The following is a 23277-nucleotide window of genomic DNA, read 5'->3' as shown; positions in this document are numbered from 1 at the left end:
CTCGCGGACTCGATTCGTCGAATTTCATTACTTTATCATTAGGCGTTAGCGCCATCTATCGCCTTACGTGGGAAGCTTAAATGAATTTCCCACGATTTTGCGGGAAAGCGCCCCGCTAAATCGCCGCAGCTTGAGTTTGAAAATTAGGCTTAGGAAGAAGTAAAGCGCAAAATATGAAAGTTAGGTAATTGAAAAACAGTAAGTGGAGCCTAATGAATAAAATTTGATATTTAATAAATAGAATATTGATTATTTTCTTATTAAATGCGTGTTTTTACTTGGGAATTATATGTTATTAGTTATTAAAGTAACACATAATGTGAAAATGTATTAAATTTTAAAATGGGTCGAAAATGCTCAGTAGAAAAGTGTGTCAACACTGGTAGGAATAAAAATGTTTTGTGACATAAGTATATACGTATAGAAAATTATTAAATATTTAGATAGTTCAACCCTTTTTGAACTGTACGATTAAGATTCCCTACAAAAAATTCGTAATTACCTAAACAATGGTGTCAGGCTATTAATGGAATTGAATGGACTCCAAAAAAAAGACATTTGCGGTGATCATTTTTGTCAAGTTGACTATCACGACAGCTCAAAAATACATATACTATCGGTTAATGCAGTTCCTTCTCTGTTTTTACTCGAATCAAAGCGGTTTCTAAACATTTCCTTACTATATTAAGAAATTATAGCAGACGCCATAGGTAACAAATATGTGTTTTTAAGTGAAATAGATGGCGCCACCACCTAATGATAAAGTTGTCCGTCCGTCCCCTAATTTCAAAAACGATGATCGCGCGAGCGCGAAAACCCGATATCCAAATAGAACTCTAGAAATACATATATTCTGAACTCAATGAACCGGATTAACGCATAAACGGAATAACGCATAGGCGGAATAACGTATAACCGGATTAACGCATAGCCGGAATAACGTATAACCGGATTAACGCCTAACCGGAATAACGCATAACCGGAATAGCGCATAACCAGAATTACGCACAAACGGAATAACGCATAAACGGAATAGCGCATAAACGGATTAACTCACAAATGGAATAACGCATAGCCGGAATAACGTATAACCGGATTAACGCCTAACCGGAATAACGCATAACCGGAATAGCGCATAACCAGAATTACGCACAAACGGAATAACGCATAAACGGAATAACGCATAAACGGAATAGCGCATAAACGGATTAACGCATAAACGGAATAACGCATAAACGGAATAGCGCATAAACGGAATAACGTATAACCGGATTAACGCATAAACGGAATAACGCATAAACGGAATAACGTATAACCGGATTAACGTACAACCGGAATAACGTATAACCGGATTAACGCATAAACGGAATAACGTATAACCGGATTAACGCATAACCGGAATAACGTATAACCGGATTAACGCCCAACCGGAATAACGTATAACAGGATTAAAGCATACACGGAATGGCGCATAAACATTTAGAGACGGTCCCCTATCATGGCTTTAGGAAGGTTCTGTTCGGATCTCGCCTGAGCTATGCTTTCAACGCTTCTAGCAGAAAAGGAAGAGTTTCTTGACGTCATAGACTTATAGAAAGTAGTACGAGATCGCTGGCGATCCAAACGTTATTTTTGGAACTAAAGCTACTTTATGAGCCAATCCACGGCTTGTTTCAACGAAGTGTACAATTGTTTTTATATCTATATACTTTTGATGATATTTACAGAGGCGTAGCCAGGGATTTTGATGCCCAGGGCGGTTGCGGCTGTTAAAGGGGTTAACCCCCAATTCACCCAATTTAAAACACCCAATTCGCATTTACCCAAGCCTCAATCAACCCAATTCCCAGTTCTCCTATTCCAATTAACCCAATATTGCATACCCAAAAAGACTCAAATAGAGTAGAATTTGATGGTTTTATTTATTTATTTTTTCATTCCATAAGGGATACACTTACTTGAAGTGTATAACCGCTCCTAAGAGGAAGAGACGTCCTCCTTACCAAACCAAACCTAACCTTACATAACATAACAGTAACGTTTTGGAAAAGGCATATTATTTGAGAAGACAATGAAGCTAAACATCAATATTTTGGAAAAGGCGTAACATTGTTAAATGATTAATAAAATGTTATTAACCTAACTTAACCAAACCAAACCTAACCTAACCTAACCTAACCTAACATAACATAACATAAAATAACAGTAATGTTTTGGAAAAGGCGAGATCCGAACAGAACCTTCCTAAAGCCATGATAGGGGACCGTCCCTAAATGTTTATGCGCCATTCCGTGTATGCTTTAATCCTGTTATACGTCATTCCGGTTGGGCGTTAATCCGGTTATACGTTATTCCGGTTATGCGTTAATCCGGTTATACGTTATTCCGGCTATACGTTATTCCGGCTATGCGTTATTCCGTGTATGCTTTAATCCTGTTATACGTTATTCCGGTTGGGCGTTAATCCGGTTATACGTTATTCCGGTTATGCGTTAATTCGGTTATACGTTATTCCGTTTATGCGTTATTCCGTTTATGCGTTAATCCGGTTATACGTTATTCCGGTTATACGTTAATCCGGTTATACGTTATTCAGTTTATGTGTTTTTCCGTTTATGCGTTAATCCGGTTATACGTTATTCCGTTTATGCGCTATTCCTTTTATGCGTTATTCCGTTTATGCGTTATTCCGTTTATGCGTTAATCCGTTTATGCGCTATTCCGTTTATGCGCTATTCCGTTTGTGCGTAAATCTGGTTATGCGCTATTCCGGTTATGCGTTAATCCGTTTATGCGTTAATCCGGTTATACGTTATTCCGGTTATGCGTTAATCCGGTTATACGTTGTTCCGCCTATGCGTTATTCCGTTTATGCGTTAATCCTGTTATACGTTATTCCGGTTATGCGTTAATCCGGTTATACGTTATTCCGTTTATGCGTTAATCCGTTTATGCGCTATTCCGTTTATGCCTTATTCCCATTATGCCTTATTCCGGTTTTTATGCGTTATTCCGATTATACGTTATTCCGTGTGTGCGTTATTCTCCCTTCCCGAATTAAATATGGAGGGAAAATATGACGTAACTTTTCCTGTGCTTTGGTCACGGCCAACTTAGATAATCTCCGATTCGGAGATGGGGGATGATAATTTTAAGTTGGCCGTGATATGGACGGTTAACTAAATAATTACGATAAATTTCGAAATGAAAAACAGTTTGTTTATTACCGATATTTGAAGCCAAATCTATTTAGCTACATAAAAACAAACATTTAATATAATTTACACAATATCAATGAAAAAACGTAGTAATTACCAAAACAAGATAATCTTATCTTATTTATCTCCGTCTACAATTTAATTATTATTTTGGCATTAATTTATAATAAAGAACAAGGCACACAATATTTTCTTCATATTTAATCAATTAAAAATTAATATTTTTTTTTTTTGCAAAAATACAGCAAAAACCACAAAATAACGTAATACTGGAACTAAAAAAAAAAAAATTCAAATCCAGTTAAAACCTTTTTACACAAAAAACTGTAAAGTTTGAAAACTCGCAAAAACTTGAATAATTAGTTAATTACTAATTAGCGACCACTAGATTTAGCTGCAATTTTGTTTAATTAAAATTGCGTTTTAAGCATTTTAAACTTTATTTTATTTTTTAGAAGGCACAATCTTCTAGCTTCACTGTATATAAGGTTGTTCCCTTTAAATTTTGGAATAATTTTAATTATTAAAAACTAATTAAAAAACGGAATGATTTAATTACGCCTAAAAACATTTTTTTTTTTTTTTTGAAAAAGCTGCGTGAGATCGTAATTAATTTAATAGTGAGCAAAAGTGTGTAAAAACGTTCAAATTTAAATAAAATAAATTGAGATCCTACTAATTTAGGGGGAATTTCATCCTATCCCATTATAAAATAGGAGGAAAACTACTAAAAAATGGAATTTTTAGGATTTTTTAATGGAAAATTAACCCTAAAACCGGGAATTATGAAAAATAATAATATTCCTGATCAGCGCCATCTACCCATAGCGGTGACTTTGAGAACTACTGTAAGCGGCAAGCCAATCAGATGTCGCTAAAATCTGGTGACGTCATTTTTGGTAAGACCCCCCTTCGAGAGTGCCCATCAGTGACGTCACCAGATTTTAGCGACATCTGATTGGCTTGCCGCTTACAGTAGTTCTCAAAGTCGCCGCTATGGGTAGGTGGCGCTGATCAGGAATAAGGCTAATTAAGAGATAAGTTTAATCATGTTTAGTTAATTTTAGCTTGAAGAATTCCAAAAACCCTGTGTGTAATTAATAACATTTTGTTTTTCATTTTTTAATCTATTCTATATCCCCGCCTTCTGAATGTTGCAATATGGATTTACTTGTTATTTTTTTTTTTTTGGCTTTAATTTAAATAATATTTAATGTTTATTATCGTAATTACTTACTTTTTATCAGACTAGTATGATAATTAATGTACGTTTTTAAATAAAGAAAGACCCGTTTATAGTTAATTCTCGCTAAGCCTTGTCTAAGTTACTAGGGGAATTATTTTAGGCTTAATATACTAAGCCTTTCTCAAGGCTTGTTAGGCTTAACAATACTAGGTTCCGATAAGCCTTGTCTTATACTTTTTCTTATTTTTATGACAAGGCTTAACAAAGTGCCTGCAGCTATGATTGTGCTAAGCCTAACGATACGTTACTCAACTTACTGAAGATGCAGTTCTAACAAGGCTTAACGAAAAGTGTTGTTCCTCAATTTAATAACTTGAATTTATCATCATAGGCCTATTCGTTATATTTCCTTTATTTAGGCTTAACAACACTATGTATAAAACCTTGTCTTTCTTTAAAGTTTCTTACGAGCTACGACAAGGCTTAACTTTACTGATTATCATGGCAAGGCTTAACGAAAAGTCGTTAATCCCTTTTAAATAATGATAATAATCCTACCTTAGTTATCTTTGCTAAATCTAACTGAATTAGGCTTAACAAAAAACCGTTAATTTTTGCGTATTTCCGCAAAAAAATACCCTAACTAAGCCAAGGCTTAGCGAAAAGTGCCGATTCATCCTATAAATCAAAATACTAAGCTTCACTTCGCTATCGAACCGTCGCGATTCAATAAAAAATAAATCAATCAAATTAAAAGAAAAAAATGGTGGACAAGCCTGAGAATTTAAACAGTATCCACTTTAGTAGTAGTATGATCGGATTTGTTTCCGTCATTGGAAGAAGTTGTAGCAGCCGATGCCTCGGCTTCTTTACTATTATCTCCGAAAAGCGTACCACTCTTTAACTTCTCTAAGAGATTCGAAAGGGGTTCGGAACTCTTAACCAGTTCGGGGACACTTTCCAATATCTAAAATAATGATTCAAAAGATAACGTGAACTTTGTCACGTAAGAGAAAAGGAAATGGAAAGAACAAAACGTATCAACGAAAAACATAAAAACAAATAAAAACAATCCGTCTACGAAAGCGTGACAAGCATCATTCAGGCCTATAATTTAACTGTGATTAAATTAATTAAATTTTAATTAAATGTATACTCACTTGAACCACTTTCTCAATGACATCATCGAGTTTGTTAACTTCAGCTTCGGCTTTTTGATAATTTTCTTCCCAAACTTTCTTATGACGCGTGAATTTGGCAGCCAATCGTTTAAGGACATCGTCTTTTTCTTTGAGCAATTCTTTCAATCTTACGATCTAATTAAAGATCGTGTTAATTAGTTTCCTAATTAGCAGAGTACTTGTAAGAGTTTAATTACTTCTTGCTTAAGAACTAATTTATCGCATATTGCCATTGCATCAATCATGGGATTGCTTGGTCCAGTTGACCTAACTAGTTTGCCAACTTCTTCCTTTAATTGTAAAGCTTGTTCGTTATTCATGGCTTGTAAAGCGGCACATTTTGTTTTAATCTCTTGGATTTCGTCTTGAAGTGCCTGTAAGGTCAAACGGGGGTCAAATGTGCACCCATTTGGCAGAGGGGATTCAGAAACGTACGTTAACTTCGCTTTCTTGTCGTCCACGTTCTCTAGACAATTCCTTTTGGGCCTCGTCGAGTTTACGAACCAAGTCCTCGATTAAATTTGTCTTTTTCTTGACGTCAAGTTCCAGATGAACCTTTTCTTTGCGTATTAAATCCATTTCGACCTTTAGCTTCGATCTGAAAGACATTTCGTCCTCAACTTCAACTTCAGGACAACCTAAAAACAATGTCCGCAATTCCTTACATATCTTTGTCCATATCAGCCATTTCCAACGAATATTTCTTCTGCACCATTCCCAAGACATTAACGAGTTTATTCAACATCATATTGGCGTGTTTGGCTTGGCCTTCCAAAGAGGCTTCGTCATCTCTTGGACTCTTTAAATGGTGAGGGATTCCCAAATCACCGTTCAGGACCGAAGACGATTTCTTGCTATCCCCATCCTCGGATTTCTTATCTTGGTCCTCGTTCCTGAATGCTGTTGCCGTACCAACTGGTTTCGATTTACCATCTTGACTCGCGGTGTCCCCGTTTTCCGACGTGTCCGACTTGGGGTTCTTTGTTGGACTACCGGGATTGGAGGCTGAGGCAGCGGCAGCAGCGGCTTTTTCCTTATTGGACTGTTCCAAGGCTTGTATGATACTCTGTACCAGCGACGTTGATTTGCCTTGTACGTTTTCAAGGTCTAAAGGACTTAGGCAATCCTCGGTATTGGGTGAACCACCTTTACCATTCAGTAAACCATTACTTTTGGATAATTTTTCGTGGCTGCTACTTGAACTCATGTCAAAAACGGGACTTAGGTGTTCATCATCGAGGTCGTCGAATTCGTCAATATTAATTTCGTAGTGGACCTTTGTTAAACAGTGATTCATAGGAGTTAGGCCTCGAGATGGGTAAGGGTCATGGATTGGGTAACCTGGTGTTACGTTGTTACAAGTATTAAGTACCTCTTTCTCTAAGCCCAGTTCGGTAGCGGCATATTCTAATGTAGAAGAAAGGAGAGAGTGCACTCTAGAAGATAGCTGAGAAATTGCAACGGCCCCCATTGTTAGTTGGGCTCCCTGGCTTAGTAACATATCTCGGGCTCGCCCTTGTGTCGATTCGAGATCGGCATGCAGAAGTTGTAATTGAAGGCTGTTTTGTTACGGGTTCATTTGTTATATATATATTGTTAGAAATGTTGTTGTTTAATTAATTAATTGGGTTAATAAGTTAAATTTAGAAGACCCTAACTTTGAAGTCAAACTATTTAAGTTTATCCTCAATTTTCGAAGCCATCCAATTCTATCCTGAACTTGATGTCAATTTTTCAACCCATCCAACTCTATCCTCAACTTGAAGTCAATTTTTCCAACCCATCCAACTCTATCCTCAACTTGAAGTCAATTTTTCCAACCCATCCAACTCTATCCTCAACTTGAAGTCAATTTTTCCAACCCATTCAACTCTATCCCCAACTTGAAGCCAATTTTTCCAACCCATCCAACTCTACCCTCAACTTGAAGCCAATTTTTCCAACCCATCCAACTCTACCCTTAACTTCATGCCAATTTTTCAAAGTATTCAACCCGATCGTCAACTTTTGAAGCAAATTTTTCAAATCACCCAACTAGGTCTACATACTCAACATATGCAGTCAATACTTCAAACTAACCAACTGTAGCCTCAAACTTATGTTGCCAATATTTCAAATCACCCAACTACATCCTCAGTATCTTTTGACCATCAAAACCCTACACATTTTTCAAACCCTACACAACTTCGAGCAATTCCAATAAAATCATAATTTCACTTCCAAGTTTAGGACTTCGAAATCGAACAGAGGGTGGACAATACTGGACATAGTTGTAAGAAGTATGTTAAGTACTTTTTCTCTTGAAGTTTGGAATAGAGTTTTCTATTGCGTTGCGAAAGATCTCTAACTGTGGCCGTCTCTTTCTCCAGTTGCAATTTAGTCGTGGCCAGATTTTGTTCAACTTCCAAGAGAGATTCGGCCAAAGTTGACCTTTCCGCTTGCAGAAACTCCAGACTTTCCTTGGCTTCGGCTAAATCCGATTTGGCATCTTTTAACTTGCGTTCCAGAACTGCTCTTTCGTGTTCACCACTGTCTATCTGATATTGGTAGTCTTGTAGAGCGTTATGACATTTTTGAAGCTCTTGGTTGCAAGAGGACAGTTGCGATTGGACGTCTTGTATCTTTTTGGACAGTTCAGCCACCTCTGGACATTGAACAAAGATTTGGGCACGTTAAGGATTATTCTTGTCCAAAGGAGGATTTCAATGGAAGTGCATGAACATGACGTTTCAAAATTTATTTGTCGATTTTTGAAATTTGGTTTATGTCGCTGGTCTTACAGGGGATTGGTTCCCCGTAAACTTTCGCAGAAACTAAGGTGCTCAAACGCTATAACTATCTTAAAATGAATCCAAATTTGCATAGTGGACATAATGATATGCGTTAAAATGTTAATTTTAGTAACATTTATTTTTGAATATTCGGAAGATATTGTTGCGACCCTTTGAGAGGATTGGTTCGCAACTAAATTTGGCGTAAGATAAGGTACTAAAACATTATAGTTATGGATCAAAATTTGCGTTGGAAACAACGTTTTATGCTGTGAAAAAAACATCTTTCTTAAATTTGAAATTTTCGGGTTAAAATACCAAAATATTTTTACAAAATTGTAAAAATTTCATGAAACTAAGATTATTTCAAAAACGTGACACTTGAAAAATAATAACCATAATAAAACTCTTCCTATTCATTAAAAATACAACAATTAAAATAAACCCAACCTTACTGACCTCAGTCGATGCCGAGGGGGAAGACACTTGAGAACTCAGGTGTACAATATGACTTGAACTCAATGCACTGTCAAAGCTGAACTCTGAGTTCCGAAGGATTTGAACTCAATGCACTGTCAAAGCTGAACTCTTTTGAACTCAGGTGTACACAGAGATCTAGAGCGTCTACCCCCTCGGTCGATGCGTTTACAAACAATACGTGTTTGTATTTATATAACAAAAGAAATACACCATAAACCATTAATTAAACAAAACGTTTAAACAATGAACGGGGCGCAAAATTAAATTTAGCTCGCCTTAAGCAATTAAACCGATTAAATCTTAATGAAACTCACTAACTATATATATAAAAAAATCATTTAAACCTTCAAAATTTCTAATTACAGAAACAAACAAATTCTTTATAAAATTCTGTATTAAAAAAATTCTACTAAATATAATAAAATTCATTAAAAATATACGTAACTTCACGTGAAATATAATAAAATACCTCGTGAAATTTATAATAAAATACCTCGTGAAATTTATAATAAAATACCTCGTGAAATTTATAATAAAATACCTCGTGAAATTTATAATAAAATACCTCGTGAAATTTATAATAAAATACCTCGTGAAATTTATAATAAAATACCTCGTGAAATTTATAATAAAATACCTCGTGAAATTTATAATAAAATACCTCGTGAAATTTATAATAAAATACCTCGTGAAATTTATAATAAAATACCTCGTGAAATTTATAATAAAATACCTCGTGAAATTTATAATAAAATAACTCGTGAAATTTATAATAAAATAACTCGTGAAATTTATAATAAAATAACTCGTGAAATTTATAATAAAATAACTCGTGAAATTTATAATAAAATAACTCGTGAAATTTATAATAAAATAACTCGTGAAATTTATAATAAAATAACTCGTGAAATTTATAATAAAATAACTCGTGAAATTTATAATAAAATAACTCGTGAAATTTATAGTAAAATACCTTGTGAAAGTATCTTAATTCTCATATTTAAACCTTAATAAAAAAAAACATAGAAAAAACTTACTTATAGTTCTGGTGCCCATGGTCATCCAAATTGGACTAAATAACCTCTCCATATTGAAGAAGATTAAGTTTAATTAAACTTAAATCAATTAAAACTATCTTTTAAAACCATCTAAGTTAAATTTTCCTTTCGAAAACCCGCACCTAAAAAAAGTTCACCGTAATCCTTCTTCCAAACATCTTAAAATGCAACTAACTGACCGACTTGGTAAAGAAGATAAAAAATAAAATAATTCTTTTCTTTCAAGAAATTAAATCGGGGGGAAATTGGGGAATTCATATTTCGCACGATAATTCTTTAGCCGAGGTCATGAAAGGTCAAATTATCCTTTTAGAGCAGGTGCATTTTTCCGTTCTCGAGGATTTTAGAATTTTTTCTTCTTATTTTTAATTACCGAAACAAAGTTCGTTGCAGTTGTAGAAGTTCGGTTTATTTATTTTATTTTCATATAGGCATAAAAAGCAAAAAGTACAGGGTGTTCATTACAAAAAGGAACGGGTTATTATAGTTTGCAGTATAAGTACAATCATCAGGGTTCATACAACTTTTGGAAAACAAATTTCCCTGAGATTTCCAGGCTTTCCCACATATAGTTCCCTGGCTTTTCCCCATATAGTTCTCTGAGTTTTCCAGGTTTTTCCCGTATATGGAGTATCCTATGGATCAAATGTTATCGAAAGAGGGGGGGGCAAATAGGACTAATCAAAGGACATCCCTGTATCTCTAATATAACCAGAGTTATGAGCTTCCAAAATTTAGTGTAATGTTAATCCTATGGAGGGTATGTTTACGGACATTTTGCTTAATTACTCGGCCCCTGTTTGACGCAAATTTCCCTGATTTCCCCGAATTTTACTAAAAATTCGAAATTTCCCTGAGTTTTCCCTAAGGTTTTCGTCAACTATTTATTTCCCTGAGTTTTCCCTAAGGTTTTCGTCAACTATTTATTTCCCTGAGTTTTCCCTAAGGTTTTCGTCAACTATTTATTTCCCTGATTTTTCCAGGTTTGTATGAATCGTGCAGTGGGATGCATGAATGGTATGTTCTATGGGAAATCAATCAATCAATCAATCTCGTGTCCGAAAATGTTCAATACATCTATACTTCTATGACCACACCGATTTTGTTTGACCCCCATAAGGGATGCATGTACTGTACACCCCCTAACAGAAGTTAAAGTTATGAACATTGATTACAGGAGTGTTTTACGGATGACCCCCTTAAATTAAATTAATTATAAATCATTGTCTTTCATTGCATGTTCTTCGGCAAACTATAATTATACCCGTCCCTTTTTGGAATGAATGCACACCCTGTACAATTGTATATTTTAGGGGGGGGGTTTAAAAATTTATCTAATTGAATATTTCAATGAAATGTTCAAAAGGAACTTTCAGCTTTTATTTTCTTAACGCTTTAAATTTATGATTATGATTTTTCGTGATTAATTTTATGGATGGTGTTTATAGTTTTATGATGGAAATTATTTTCTTTTTAAAAAACCCTGACCTACGTTTTATGTTAATTAAAATTAATTTTCGAATAAATTATTTGTTTAGATGTAGGTGTGAACTTTACGCAGCACGTTCATTTACTTTGATTGGTGATAATTAGTTTAGTTAAAAATAAATAGGTTTTAATCGAACTCATAAATTCTAGCTCTAAACTGAGAAGCCATTTGAAGAAATTCTATTCATAAAACTGCGAGAGGGATAGATTTAATTTCAGAAGTAGGAATGGAGAACGGTTAGTAATTACTTCAGTCCGACTCATAGACAACCCCAGTATTGAGCCTCTCCCTCACTTAAACTACGTTTTGATGACGTTGCTGACGGGGACGGCGAAAAATACGTAATTCTTTTTTACCTATGTCACTATAACCCGCCTCTTCTTTCATAACTCCCACCCCCCCGTCCCGGGGAAGGGGGTCCGGGACTTTGACGCGCGCCCACATTACTCTGTTCTCCATTCCTACTTCTAAAATTAAATCTTTCCCTGACTGCGCTATTTGAAGATAAAAACCCGATCTATTTGAAGATAAAACCCGACAAGAAGTGATATCTAGTTTACTAGGGAGAAAGTTAAATTCGCGCCACATTTCTAGCTCTTTATCTCCAGTCCCAACGTTACGTAGGTCCGGAGTTAATACCGCCTCTAAATAACAACCAGCATCTCATTGGTTCTTCAAAACTCGTGCACGTCAGCGCGACGCGAATGACAACGAAAATTACAGTCATATTTTCCGACTGAGGAGAGGAGGCGAAATAGCCCGGCGGCCTCCTTTTACGTCCCCCCTTGTATTTCGAAAGGGGGACTGCAGGACTATGGCGCGCGAATACTTAGGCATCTTACATCTTCTCCCTAATAAACTAGATATCGCTTCTTGACCCGAGTTATTTGAAATTAAAACCCGATCTATTTGAAGATAAAACCGCGATCTATCTGATGTTAAAACCCGATCTTTTTGAAGATGAACTGCGAGCTATTTGACGTTAAAACCCGATATATTTGAAGATAAAACCTCAAGCTATCTGACGTTAAAACCCGATCTATTTGTAGATAAAACCTCAAGCTATCTGACGTTAAAACCCGATCTATTTGAAGATAAAACCTCAAGCTATCTGACGTTAAAACCCGATCTATTTGAAGATAAAACCTCAAGCTATCTGACGTTAAAACCCGATCTTTTTGAAGATAAACCGCGAGCTATTTGACGTTAAAACCCGATCTTTTTGAAGATAAACTGCGAGCTATTTGACGTTAAAACCCGATCTTTTTGAAGATAAACTGCGAGCTATTTGACGTTAAAACCCGATCTTTTTGAAGATAAACTGCGAGCTATTTGACGTTAAAACCCGATCTTTTTGAAGATAAACTGCGAGCTATTTGACGTTAAAACCCGATCTTTTTGAAGATAAACTGCGAGCTATTTGACGTTAAAACCCGATCTTTTTGAAGATAAACCGCGAGCTATCTGACGTTAAAACCCGATCTTTTCGAAGATAAAACCGCGAGCTATCTGACGTTAAAACCCGATCTATTTGAAGATAAAACCGCGAGCTATCTGCCGTTAAAACCCGATCTATTTGAAGATAAAACCGCGAGCTATCTGCCGTTAAAACCCGATCTATTTGAAGATAAAACTGTACCATTTGTACAAATTCTAGCTAAAAAGCTATCCCAGCAAGATCATTTTCAAAGTGTACATTGAACAGAAAACCCCTCGACCAATGCCCAACAGACCACCCAAAAAAAAATAATAACAAAAACTTGACCACTCACCCTTTTGTCGTTCCTCTTGCTTACTGAGTAACTCCAAGACTTGTTTACCAGACTCGGCTTTAAAATCAACATCATCAGAGTTCATAACTTGTTCCCAATACCTTCGTTGCATCTTTCTGGCTTCATCTTGCACCCTGAGGATCTCGGCTCGGTAACCGTGGACGAGGCTTTCCAGATGATGTATGTAATCATCATCATATTGTTTATCTTCGTTAAATCGTATTCTAATAGTTGGCCCATCCTCAGGGATTGTATCCAAATGAGTGTCTGAGAAAGCCGTGTGCAAATTGTTCAGGTCTTTGTGCAAATTTTGCGTGGAAGCGGAAAGTAGTTTGGACGTGGCGTTATCCATTTGTAGCATTCGTAATCTGGCGTATTCCATCTATAATTACAAGTTTACGAGCCTTTTTACTATTTGTCAAATGAGTTCAGGGTTCATACAACTTTTGGAAAACCGATTTCCCCGCTTTTTCCCCATTTATTTCCCCGAGTTTTCTAGGTTTTTCCCCCATATATTCCCCCGACTTTTCCAGGTTTTTTCCCCCATATATTCCCCCGACTTTTCCAGGTTTTTTCCCCCATATATTCCCCCCACTTTTCCAGGTTTTTTCCCCCATATATTCCCCCGACTTTTCCAGGTTTTTCCCCCATATATTTCCATGACTTTTCCAGGTTTTTTCCCCCATATATTTCCCCGACTTTTCCAGGTTTTTCCCCCATATATTTCCCCGACTTATCCAGGTTTTTTCCCCCATATATTTCCCCGACTTATCCAGGTTTTTTCCCCCAAATATTTCCCCGACTTATCCAGGTTTTTTCCCCCAAATATTTCCCCGACTTATCCAGGTTTTTTCCCCCAAATATTTCCCCGACTTATCCAGATTTTTCCCCCATATATTTCCCCGACTTATCCAGGTTTTTTCCCCCAAATATTTCCCCGACTTATCCAGATTTTTTCCCTTATATATTTCCCCGACTTATCCAGGTTTTTTCCCCCAAATATTTCCCCGACTTATCCAGGTTTTTCCCCCAAATATTTCCCCGACTTATCCAGATTTTTCCCCCATATATTTCCCCGACTTATCCAGATTTTTTCCCCCATATATTTCCCCGACTTATCCAGATTTTTTCCCCCATATATTTCCCCGACTTATCCAGATTTTTTCCCCCATATATTTCCCCGACTTATCCAGATTTTTTCCCCCATATATTTCCCCGACTTATCCAGATTTTTTCCCCCATATATTTCCCCGACTTATCCAGATTTTTTCCCCCATATATTTCCCCGACTTATCCAGATTTTTTTCCCCATATATTTCCCCGACTTATCCAGATTTTTTCCCCCATATATTTTCCCGACTTATCCAGATTTTTTCCCCCATATATTTTCCCGAGTTTTCCTGGTTCCCCCCCCCCCTATATTTGACCGAGTTTTCCACGGTTTTGCCCGTGTATTTCCCCGAGTTTTCTAGGTTCTTCCCCCTTTATATTTTCGCGAGTTTTCCAGGTTGTTCCCCACTATATTTCCCCAAGTTTTCCAGATTTTATCCCCCATATATTTCCCTGAGTAATAACAACGGGGTGGTTTTATATTTGCAGCAACCCCTTTAGAGCAAACTTACTCAAACGTCACAAATTTCCCTGAATTTTACTAAAAATTTGAAATGTCCCTGTAATTGTCAACTACTTATTTCCCTGATCGAGTTTTCCAGGTTTGTATGAACCCTGGTATATTGGTATAAAAATAAGGCGCGTATTGGTATAAAAATAAGGCGCGTATTGGTGTAAAAATAAGGCGCGTATTGGTGTAAAAATAAGGCGCGTATCGGTATAAATAAGGCGGGTTTTGTATAAATAAGGCGGGTTTCGGTATAAATAAAGCGGGTTTTGTATAAATAAAGCGGGTTTTGCATAAATAAAGCGGGTTTTGTATAAATAAAGCGGGTTTTGTATATATAAAGCGGGTTTTGTATATATAAAGCGGGTTTTAGTATAAACAAGGCGGGTTTTAGTATAAATAAGGCGGGTTTCGGTATAAATAAGGCGGGTTTTAGTATAAGGCGGTTTTAGTATAAGGCGGTTTTAGTATAAACAAGGCGGGTTTTAGTATAAATAAGGCGGGTTTTAGTATAAATAAGGCGGGTTCGGTATAAATAAGGCGGGTCTTGTATAAATAAGGCGGGTTTTAGTATAAATAAGGCGGGTTTTGTATAAATAAGGCGGGTTTTGTATAAATAAGGCGGGTTTTAGTATAAATAAGGCGGGTTTTAGTATAAATAAGGCGGGTTTTGTATAAATAAGGCGGGTTTTGTATAAATAAGGCGGGTTTTGTATAAATAAGACGGGTTTAGTATAAATAAGACGGGTTTAGTATAAATAAGGCGCGTATTGGTATAAGATAAGCATAATTAAATAAGTTGTTTACCTGTAACTTATCATGTTCCTCCGTCAACCTTCTAAAATGTTGTACCACATCAGGACTCATCCCCATCTCCCTGGAAATGGCAGCATTTTTATCCCTTTCGACAACAGCTTGTTCCCTAGCCGATGTTGGAGCGTCAATAATAACAGTTCTAGTTGCAGAATGATCTCTTTCACTTTTAGGACTACCAGTTCGCGATAAACAAGAAGACGGTTTATTGGACGAAGTACTATCTTGCACTGATAATGTAGATTTTGTCGATTTACTCAGCGTATTATGCACTTTCTCTCCAATGCGATCGATAAACGAAGGTTTAGGCTTAATAGGCGGGGGAGCTGGTTTTTTACTAGGAATATTTGAGTTAGCGACTGATGAAATGGAGTTGGAACTAGTGGAAGGTCTCGGTAATCTCATGCTACCGTGTCTTGTTAAGCTATTACTAGGGGAATGATCGCTACGTCGAGCTTGAGGTAAACGTAAGCTCTTGGAACGAACCAGAGAGCTGCTTCGCGAAGATGAACCCCTATCAGGGGCTGTCGGAGGTTGAGACATGTTTTGAAGCGGTTTTAATTACTTAATTTCACTAATTTAACACTGGGTATTTGCATATGCATCATTGTCGTTCATATTAAGCGTGTAAACATCCTTGACGAAGTTTTAAAAAGCCTGAAGAGAAAAAAAAGAACGAACATCTACAGTAATGGCATTTAAGGTAATTAAAATAACTCCCCCAATTTAAAACGGCCCCCGTAATTAGGTATCATATCCTAGTCTACAAGGAAATAATTAAATAGGTCATAAAAAGTACTTTTTTTCTAACATAAATAATAAAAAATAAGAATCATATCCTTATTACATTTACAGAGCGCATTTTTCTGTTGTTATGAATGAAAAATAAGCCAAGGCTTAACGAAAATAGCATTAAACCATGCGTAAGTTGAGCTTTAAATCAACGTTAAATTATTATAACGTACCTTTTACGGTTAAGACTTATAGAACCAAGTTCCCGCAATCGAATTAGCACACATAATTAACATTTTAATTAAAAATTAACGCATTTTCGTTTAATTTAAGACGGAACCGAAAAATTCGCGCGTTTACCTTCCTATTTGCTGAGTAGCTGACAGTGCGCATGCGTTACGTTTATTGCGGGAAACCGGAAGCCGGTTTTTATCCCGCTAAATTTTAATTTCTAATTCGTATTTACGGAAAAGTTACTTGGCGTTTTCATTACTTTAACTACTTTTACTTTCATAAACTAGGCTTAAATTTGAAAGTACGTGATGCCGGGGAACGTAAAATACGTAGAATGACTCACAAAAAACAGACTAGCCCATCTCTGATTCACCCTTATCGATTTCCCGCCAAATAAAAAGTCGCGCGCTTTTAATTATAGTTTGCGTATAATTCCCGCCAATATCAACCTTAAAATTTCTTAATTGCATTTTCAAAAATGAGCTCTTTTTTCTTTTTATTTCGCTTTCAAGTGTCATTTTAATTTCATATTTTAAAAAAGAACTCTAGAGGCTGTTACCACACATCCTTATATTGTTTAAAACCACTCTTCCGGAACCTCAAATATTTTATAAATGATAGAGAGGGGTAACATTTTTCGTGACAAGACAAGGCTTAGCGCACCCGGGGAGGCGCGTGGTGAATTTTAAAAACAACAGATTTAAAACAAAACCTGTTTTGACTCAGCGATATTATGGAATGGAGGTGTTAAATATAAAGTTAGAATAACTTATTGTGTTATAAAATAAACACTAGAAATATGTTTGTAGTTGATTTTGGATTAAGATAAAAAATAAAATGGTATTTTGTAATATTTTATGTGTAAATAAAAGTTTTACTAACTTCTTAGTTGATGTTTTTTAGTATTTATTAAGTATTTTCTCTAAATATTAATTAATCTAAATAATTAAGGTGATAATATTAGTTAAATATTATATTTAAATTTAATTAAATACGCAATTTGATTATAAAATTAAATATTTTTCAAGATTTTTAATTTTAATTTAAATTAAGTAGTTTCTTTGAATTTTATTTAAATGAAATAAATGGGGTGATTAAATTATTTAATTTTGTCAATAAAATTAAATATTTTTCATGATTTTTTAAATTAAGTTAAAATTAATTAAGTATTTTCTTTAAATTTTAATTAAATTAAATAAATGGGGTGATTATATTAGTTAATTTTGCCTATAAAATGAAATATTTTTCAAGATTTTTAAATTCAATTAAAATTAATTTAGTGATTAGTATTATTTATTATTATATTTATTTACGTCAATTAATAATAATAATAAAAATAAAAAATAAAGAAAAACTCACCAGCACTTGAAACGTCAAACACCACACTTAAAAATATCCGGACGATGTTTATATGTTAAGTAAACATCTCATATTAAGCAAACTATAAAATTTGAGGTAATATTTAACAGCTTCATCCCTTACTTTAAAAAAAAATCTCGTATTTCTAGCAAAAATTAATAAAGTAAAAAAAAATTACCTATATATCGAAAAACCTACCGAAAACACCTGCTCAAACTACGTCATGGGTAACAGGTGTAAAACAAAAGTTAAATTAACTTTAAGACTTATATTAATGTTAGGATTAACAGAACGTTAAGCTAATATCATAGGTTTGAATAAAAAAATATAATTAAATGGTTTCAAAATGAAGGATTTGAAACGTGATCTGGGAGCACGGCAGTGCTCCCAGCCAAGTCGAGCACTGACATCCTTTTCTCGAAGCAACTCGTGGCACTTTTAAGCCCACTGTAACTTCGTGATGGGTACAGGTAAAAGCCTGAAATTTTGCTTGCCGCGAGGACTGTCAATTGTAGCTATAGTTTCCAAGTTTCAAGTTCCTACCCTATATACTTTTCGAAATATCGCAGGTGAAATTTACCTTATTTTGTCACTCACTCACTCACTCACCGATCATCAAAATTCTAAGGTACTTCTAGGGGAGATAGAAACTTAAAATTCAGGATTTAGTTTTCATTTATTTTATAAAGCACAGAAAAATTAAAACATCCCGAAATTTTTATAAAATTGTTCTTTAGTTCTTTATTTTAAAACTAGATGGCGCTGCCGTCTTTTCAACAGAAATAGTGTGTGTTCTTGGTGAAAGGACGTAATGGTCCAAAGTTAACCGAAAGTTAAATATATATTAAAGCTAGTAGGAGTAGTAGTTTAAAAGAAATGTGTCTTAACTGATGCTACATTCTTTTATTAGGATATCGCATACAATCTTTATTGCATATTCTCTGCGGGTCGAAAGGGGTAATTCAGCGTAAATATGGACAAACGTTAGCCATTATATTGGCAAACGAAGTACCACGAGAGGGTCTTGTTTTAATATGACTACCGAAGTATAACTAGAGGGTCTACAAAAAGAAGTGAGATCCTATGAAAAACATTAACATGTACAAAAATGGGCCAAGCCTCGCTTCGTGCCCTCTCCGCCGTAAAACGTTCTGAGATCCCATGTAGAGCCAAGTCTGTCTTTTGTTCTCATTCAATCGCCAATTGAACAATTATGTTATAAATTAAATCCTTTTCCTAATTAATAACCAATATTCTTTGACTCTATCATTATTATACATCTTTGTTCGTATCAAAAATATCGTGACTTGGCAATCGCAGATAAGTAATATTAAAAGGAAGTCGAGGGGATATTCACTAAATCGTTGCCGATTTTAAAATAATCGAAGGGATATTCACTAAATCGTTTATGGTCGAGGGGATATGTACAAGTTTATAAGATGAGTCATGCACAACCCTATGTACAAATTATATGGTGAGCTATGCATAACCTTATGTACACCTGCGCTTGCCAAGTCACGATATTTTTGATACGAACAAAGATGTATAATAATGATAGAGTCAAAGAATATTGGTTATTAATTAGGAAAAGGATTTAATTTATAACATAATTGTTCAATTGGCGATTGAATGAGAACAAAAGACAGACTTGGCTCTACATGGGATCTCAGAACGTTTTACGGCGGAGAGGGCACGAAGCGAGGCTTGGCCCATTTTTGTACATGTTAATGTTTTTCATAGGATTCATTTTAAAACAAAAAAATGGTATAGCTTGGTCTTGGTATTGTATTAGAGAATTTTGAAAATCACGAATTTGTTAAGGCTTACCTTGCTAGGGTCAAGATGCTTCATAATTAAAGGGTGAAGGTCAGAAAAAATGGGATTTTTCGTAACCCAAATTTTTGACCTTTTTTATTATTATTTAAATAATGGGTTTAGTTTGAAATTTTTTTTTAATTTTATTAAAACTAAAATCTTAATATAAATAGTATGGATCCATCTACCTTGGAGAAAAGAGGTGATATGGAGTTGGAAATTTAAATACTTATATCGTAACCTCACTAGCTCCATCTATGGAAATCCAAGGAAATCCTCACAGCATCCTCAGTGGAGGAAGTTTTGGTAGGGTCGTAATTAGTACGAAAATATCGACCATGCCTACCCCCTGTGTCTTAAAATTAGAAGGTAATTCGTGAAAACTCGTAAATGGCGCTAGGTGGCAGCACTTAACAATCCACTATACCAAATTGCGCGAGGTACTCCGGGGGGAATTTCATTGCCCCACACGATCCACCACATTTCTACTCCATTCACTTCTTTCCTCTACATCAAAACTTTTCACGTGCTAGGTATAAAAAAAATTAAAAAGCAAGGAGCAATAAAAACAGGAGTTACTCTAAAAATCGAAGAAAATTCTCTTACCAGTTATTTTCGGCTCCCATAATTCCTTGAAACACGATTTCACCTAAAATAAAAAAATAAGAAAATAAATAAATAAACATGATTATTATAAACAAAACAATTTAATTCACACTATATATAATAATAATGTTACACATCATTAAATTGTATATATATACAATCATTGTTTATGTTTACTCAATTATATTATTTGTATCCATTTTTCTTGTTTGCATGTTTCACGTAAAAAAATGTGCATTGTCAGTGTAGCTATATGTATATTTACATTATAATTTTTATACAGTTATGACGTCATCAATGTTTTCAGTACGTATGTATTTACGTTAACAAATACTGCATTTATTAATTTATTTATTTTTGTTTACGATTTTTGAAAATTTGTAGTTTTATATATTTATATATATATATTTATATATATATATTTAAAATTAAATACTATACTAGTTTCAAAATTAAAATTAAGTATGTTTTTGCAAAGATAGAGAAAAATGGCACGGTTACTTGATCATATATCACACACCACATTTGTATTTTTAATTTGAATTAATTACCCGATTTTTAATCTAAACTATTAATTTTAATCTATTTTTACCTGTAACAACATTTAACTTTAATCTACTTAAATTAATATTAAATTTTACGAACATTTAAACGCCTTTATAGATCTACTAATTGAAATTAAATATCAATTAAATTAATTATTCATTAATTTCACCACATTTAAAAAATGTTTTACGTTAATTAGGTACTACTATGCGCCGGTATTTTATGTAATTATTAATTAATAACTTTTAAATTTCATCTACAAATAAAATAAATTTTTAGAGACGATATGTTTTTTTTTTAATTTTAAATCGATTAAATTTAAATTACGATATTTGAAAAACGTCACCAAATATTTAAGCTTCATGTTATGAAACATCGAAGTTTTTTTTTTTTTTAGTTTTTAAACCTTATTAATTGGTGCAAAATTATTGTGCAAAAATACAAAACATTAATTTTTTTATTTAATTGTTTTTTGTCTTCTTTTTTATCATTCATATGAGTCATTTAACTTGAGCATAGAGAGACTTAAACTTTTTGATATCGTATAACCATCTTAATTAATTAACCAATCACCGAATGCCTTTTTAAAGCGTAAAATTACGTCACATACGATGTCATTTTTCAAATTTTGGAATTTACGTTTTCAAACTTTTTTCTACGATTTTTTTTATTTTTTTTTTCATGTTATATTGAGTTATATATAAACGGTAGCACCCTTACTAAACTACGTTTCAAACCACATTATTTATCTAATCAGTGCACGACTTTATCTTTCAAGATCAAAAATATCCAATCAGAACATGACTATATCTTTCAAGGTCAAAAATATCCAATCAGAACACGACTTTATCTTTCAAGATCAAAAATATCCAATCAGAACACGACTTTATCTTTCAAGATCAAAAATATCCAATCAGAACACGACTTTATCTTTCAAGATCAAAAATATCCAATCAGAACACGACAATATCTTTCAAGGTCAAAAATATCCAATCAGAACACGACTATATCTTTCAAGGTCAAAAATATCCAATCAGAACACGACTTATCTTTCAAGGTCAAAAATATCCAATCAGAACGCGACTTTATCTTTCAAGTTCAAAAATATCCAATCAGAACCCGACTTTATCTTTCAAGTTCAAAAATATCCAATCAGAACACGACTTTACCTTCCAAGCTCAAAAATATCCAATCAGAACACGACTTTACCTTTCAAGGTCAAAAATAACCAATCGTATCATTTTTCTAACACTTCATCAAAAATACCGTCTTTCTTTAACCTTCTTCAAAAATAGCCAATCAGAACACGACTTTACCTCTCAAGGTCAAAAATAACCAATCGTATCATTTTTCTAACACGTCATCAAAAATACCATCTTTCTTTAACCGTCATCAAAAATATCCAATCAGAGCACGAATTTCTTTCAAAGTTCTTTAAAAATAACTAATTATTTCAGAGCACTTCTTTACTTTTCAAGGTTAATGATTAACCAATCAGAGAGCACTTAATTTAGCTACCACGTTTCCAAATAAATTTAACTATTTATTTATCAAAAATAAACTCTATCCATTATCCCTCTTCTAAAGTAGCCAATCACAGCACTCCGAAATATTTTAACCAATCAAATTGCCTGCCTTAATCTTCAAGGTCAAAAACCAACCAATAAGATCTATCCTTATTCCTTCAAGGTCAAAATTCAACCAATAACGAGCTTGCAAATCTTTAAAATTCTTTTTCAAAGTCCATAATAACCCCAGACTGATTATAACCAACCTTATTACCTTAATTTTATCCAATCAAATTAAAGTTTATCTCTCATTTGAACCAATTATCAAAAAGCTTCAAAAAGCTGTTGTAATTTTTTTTTTGTTTTTGGCAAGAACGTTATTTTGTTTTTTTAATTGTCAAGTAGCATCCCATTGAACTATAAAAATATAGGGATTACTAATCGCTAATGACACATTATTATGTTCTTATTTTAACATTCCTAACATCCCATGTTACCTTTCGAAAGGTTAAAAGGTCACCAATCGAAGCGCCATTTTAACACACACATCTAAACCTTACCGAACTTTGTTAATTAGGTCGACAATTTTAGTCCAAATTTAATTTGTGTTGTTCCAAGTAGCTCTCAAAGAATCATTTCAATTTGTTGCAATTTTCAAATTTTTTCAAAATGAGTAGTTTTTCAAACTTTCAGATCACCTGACATTGACGCATTTTAAAGGTGAATCCTTTTTCAATTCGGGTATGTCTGGTAAAGTATCCAACAGAGGGTACCATTGAGCAACTGGTTTTCTCGGATTATCCAGCATTTCTAGCCAATGATCACGTCCCAAACCTAAGTAGGCGTTGCCAATTGTAGCGCAACCCATCAGTTCATTGGCTCCGACTCTGT

General features: G+C 34.3%; 2 protein-coding genes across 3 annotated transcripts in view; both read right to left on the bottom strand.

Moving 5' to 3' along the window:
- Positions 1–3197: 3197 nt before the first annotated feature.
- LOC149615715 (uncharacterized) lies at positions 3198–16711 on the bottom strand. 2 transcript variants are annotated; one of them, XM_089857241.1, is made up of 10 exons: positions 16552–16711; positions 15581–16243; positions 13156–13537; positions 7878–8229; positions 6958–7144; positions 6251–6861; positions 6021–6183; positions 5783–5959; positions 5565–5720; positions 3198–5371 (listed from the first exon to the last, which is right to left on the bottom strand). In XM_089857241.1, the coding sequence occupies exons 2-10, from the start codon at positions 16127–16129 to the stop codon at positions 5189–5191; spliced, it is 2760 nt and encodes a 919-aa protein (XP_089713367.1). In that variant the 5' UTR covers positions 16130–16243; positions 16552–16711; the 3' UTR covers positions 3198–5188. The 2 variants fall into 2 exon arrangements, with proteins under 2 accessions (XP_089713367.1, XP_089713368.1); XM_089857242.1 differs by having other exon boundaries at positions 5280–5401.
- Positions 16712–20414: 3703 nt separating this feature from the next.
- LOC149615708 (synaptotagmin-10-like) overlaps positions 20415–23277 on the bottom strand; it is a 71762-nt gene continuing 68899 nt past the window's right edge. Inside the window, exon 8 of the mRNA XM_089856595.1 lies at positions 20415–23273. Within this exon, the coding sequence (XP_089712721.1) occupies positions 23081–23273 (193 nt within the window). The 3' untranslated portion in view covers positions 20415–23080. The remainder of the gene's footprint in view (positions 23274–23277) is intronic.

Source organism: Phalangium opilio, unplaced genomic scaffold, assembly GCF_054372755.1.
Source record: "Phalangium opilio isolate 3A_F unplaced genomic scaffold, DU_Popi_V2 ptg000217l_1, whole genome shotgun sequence".
Lineage (NCBI taxonomy): Eukaryota > Metazoa > Arthropoda > Arachnida > Opiliones > Phalangiidae > Phalangium > Phalangium opilio.
This window is presented reverse-complemented; position numbering and strand designations above follow the sequence as displayed.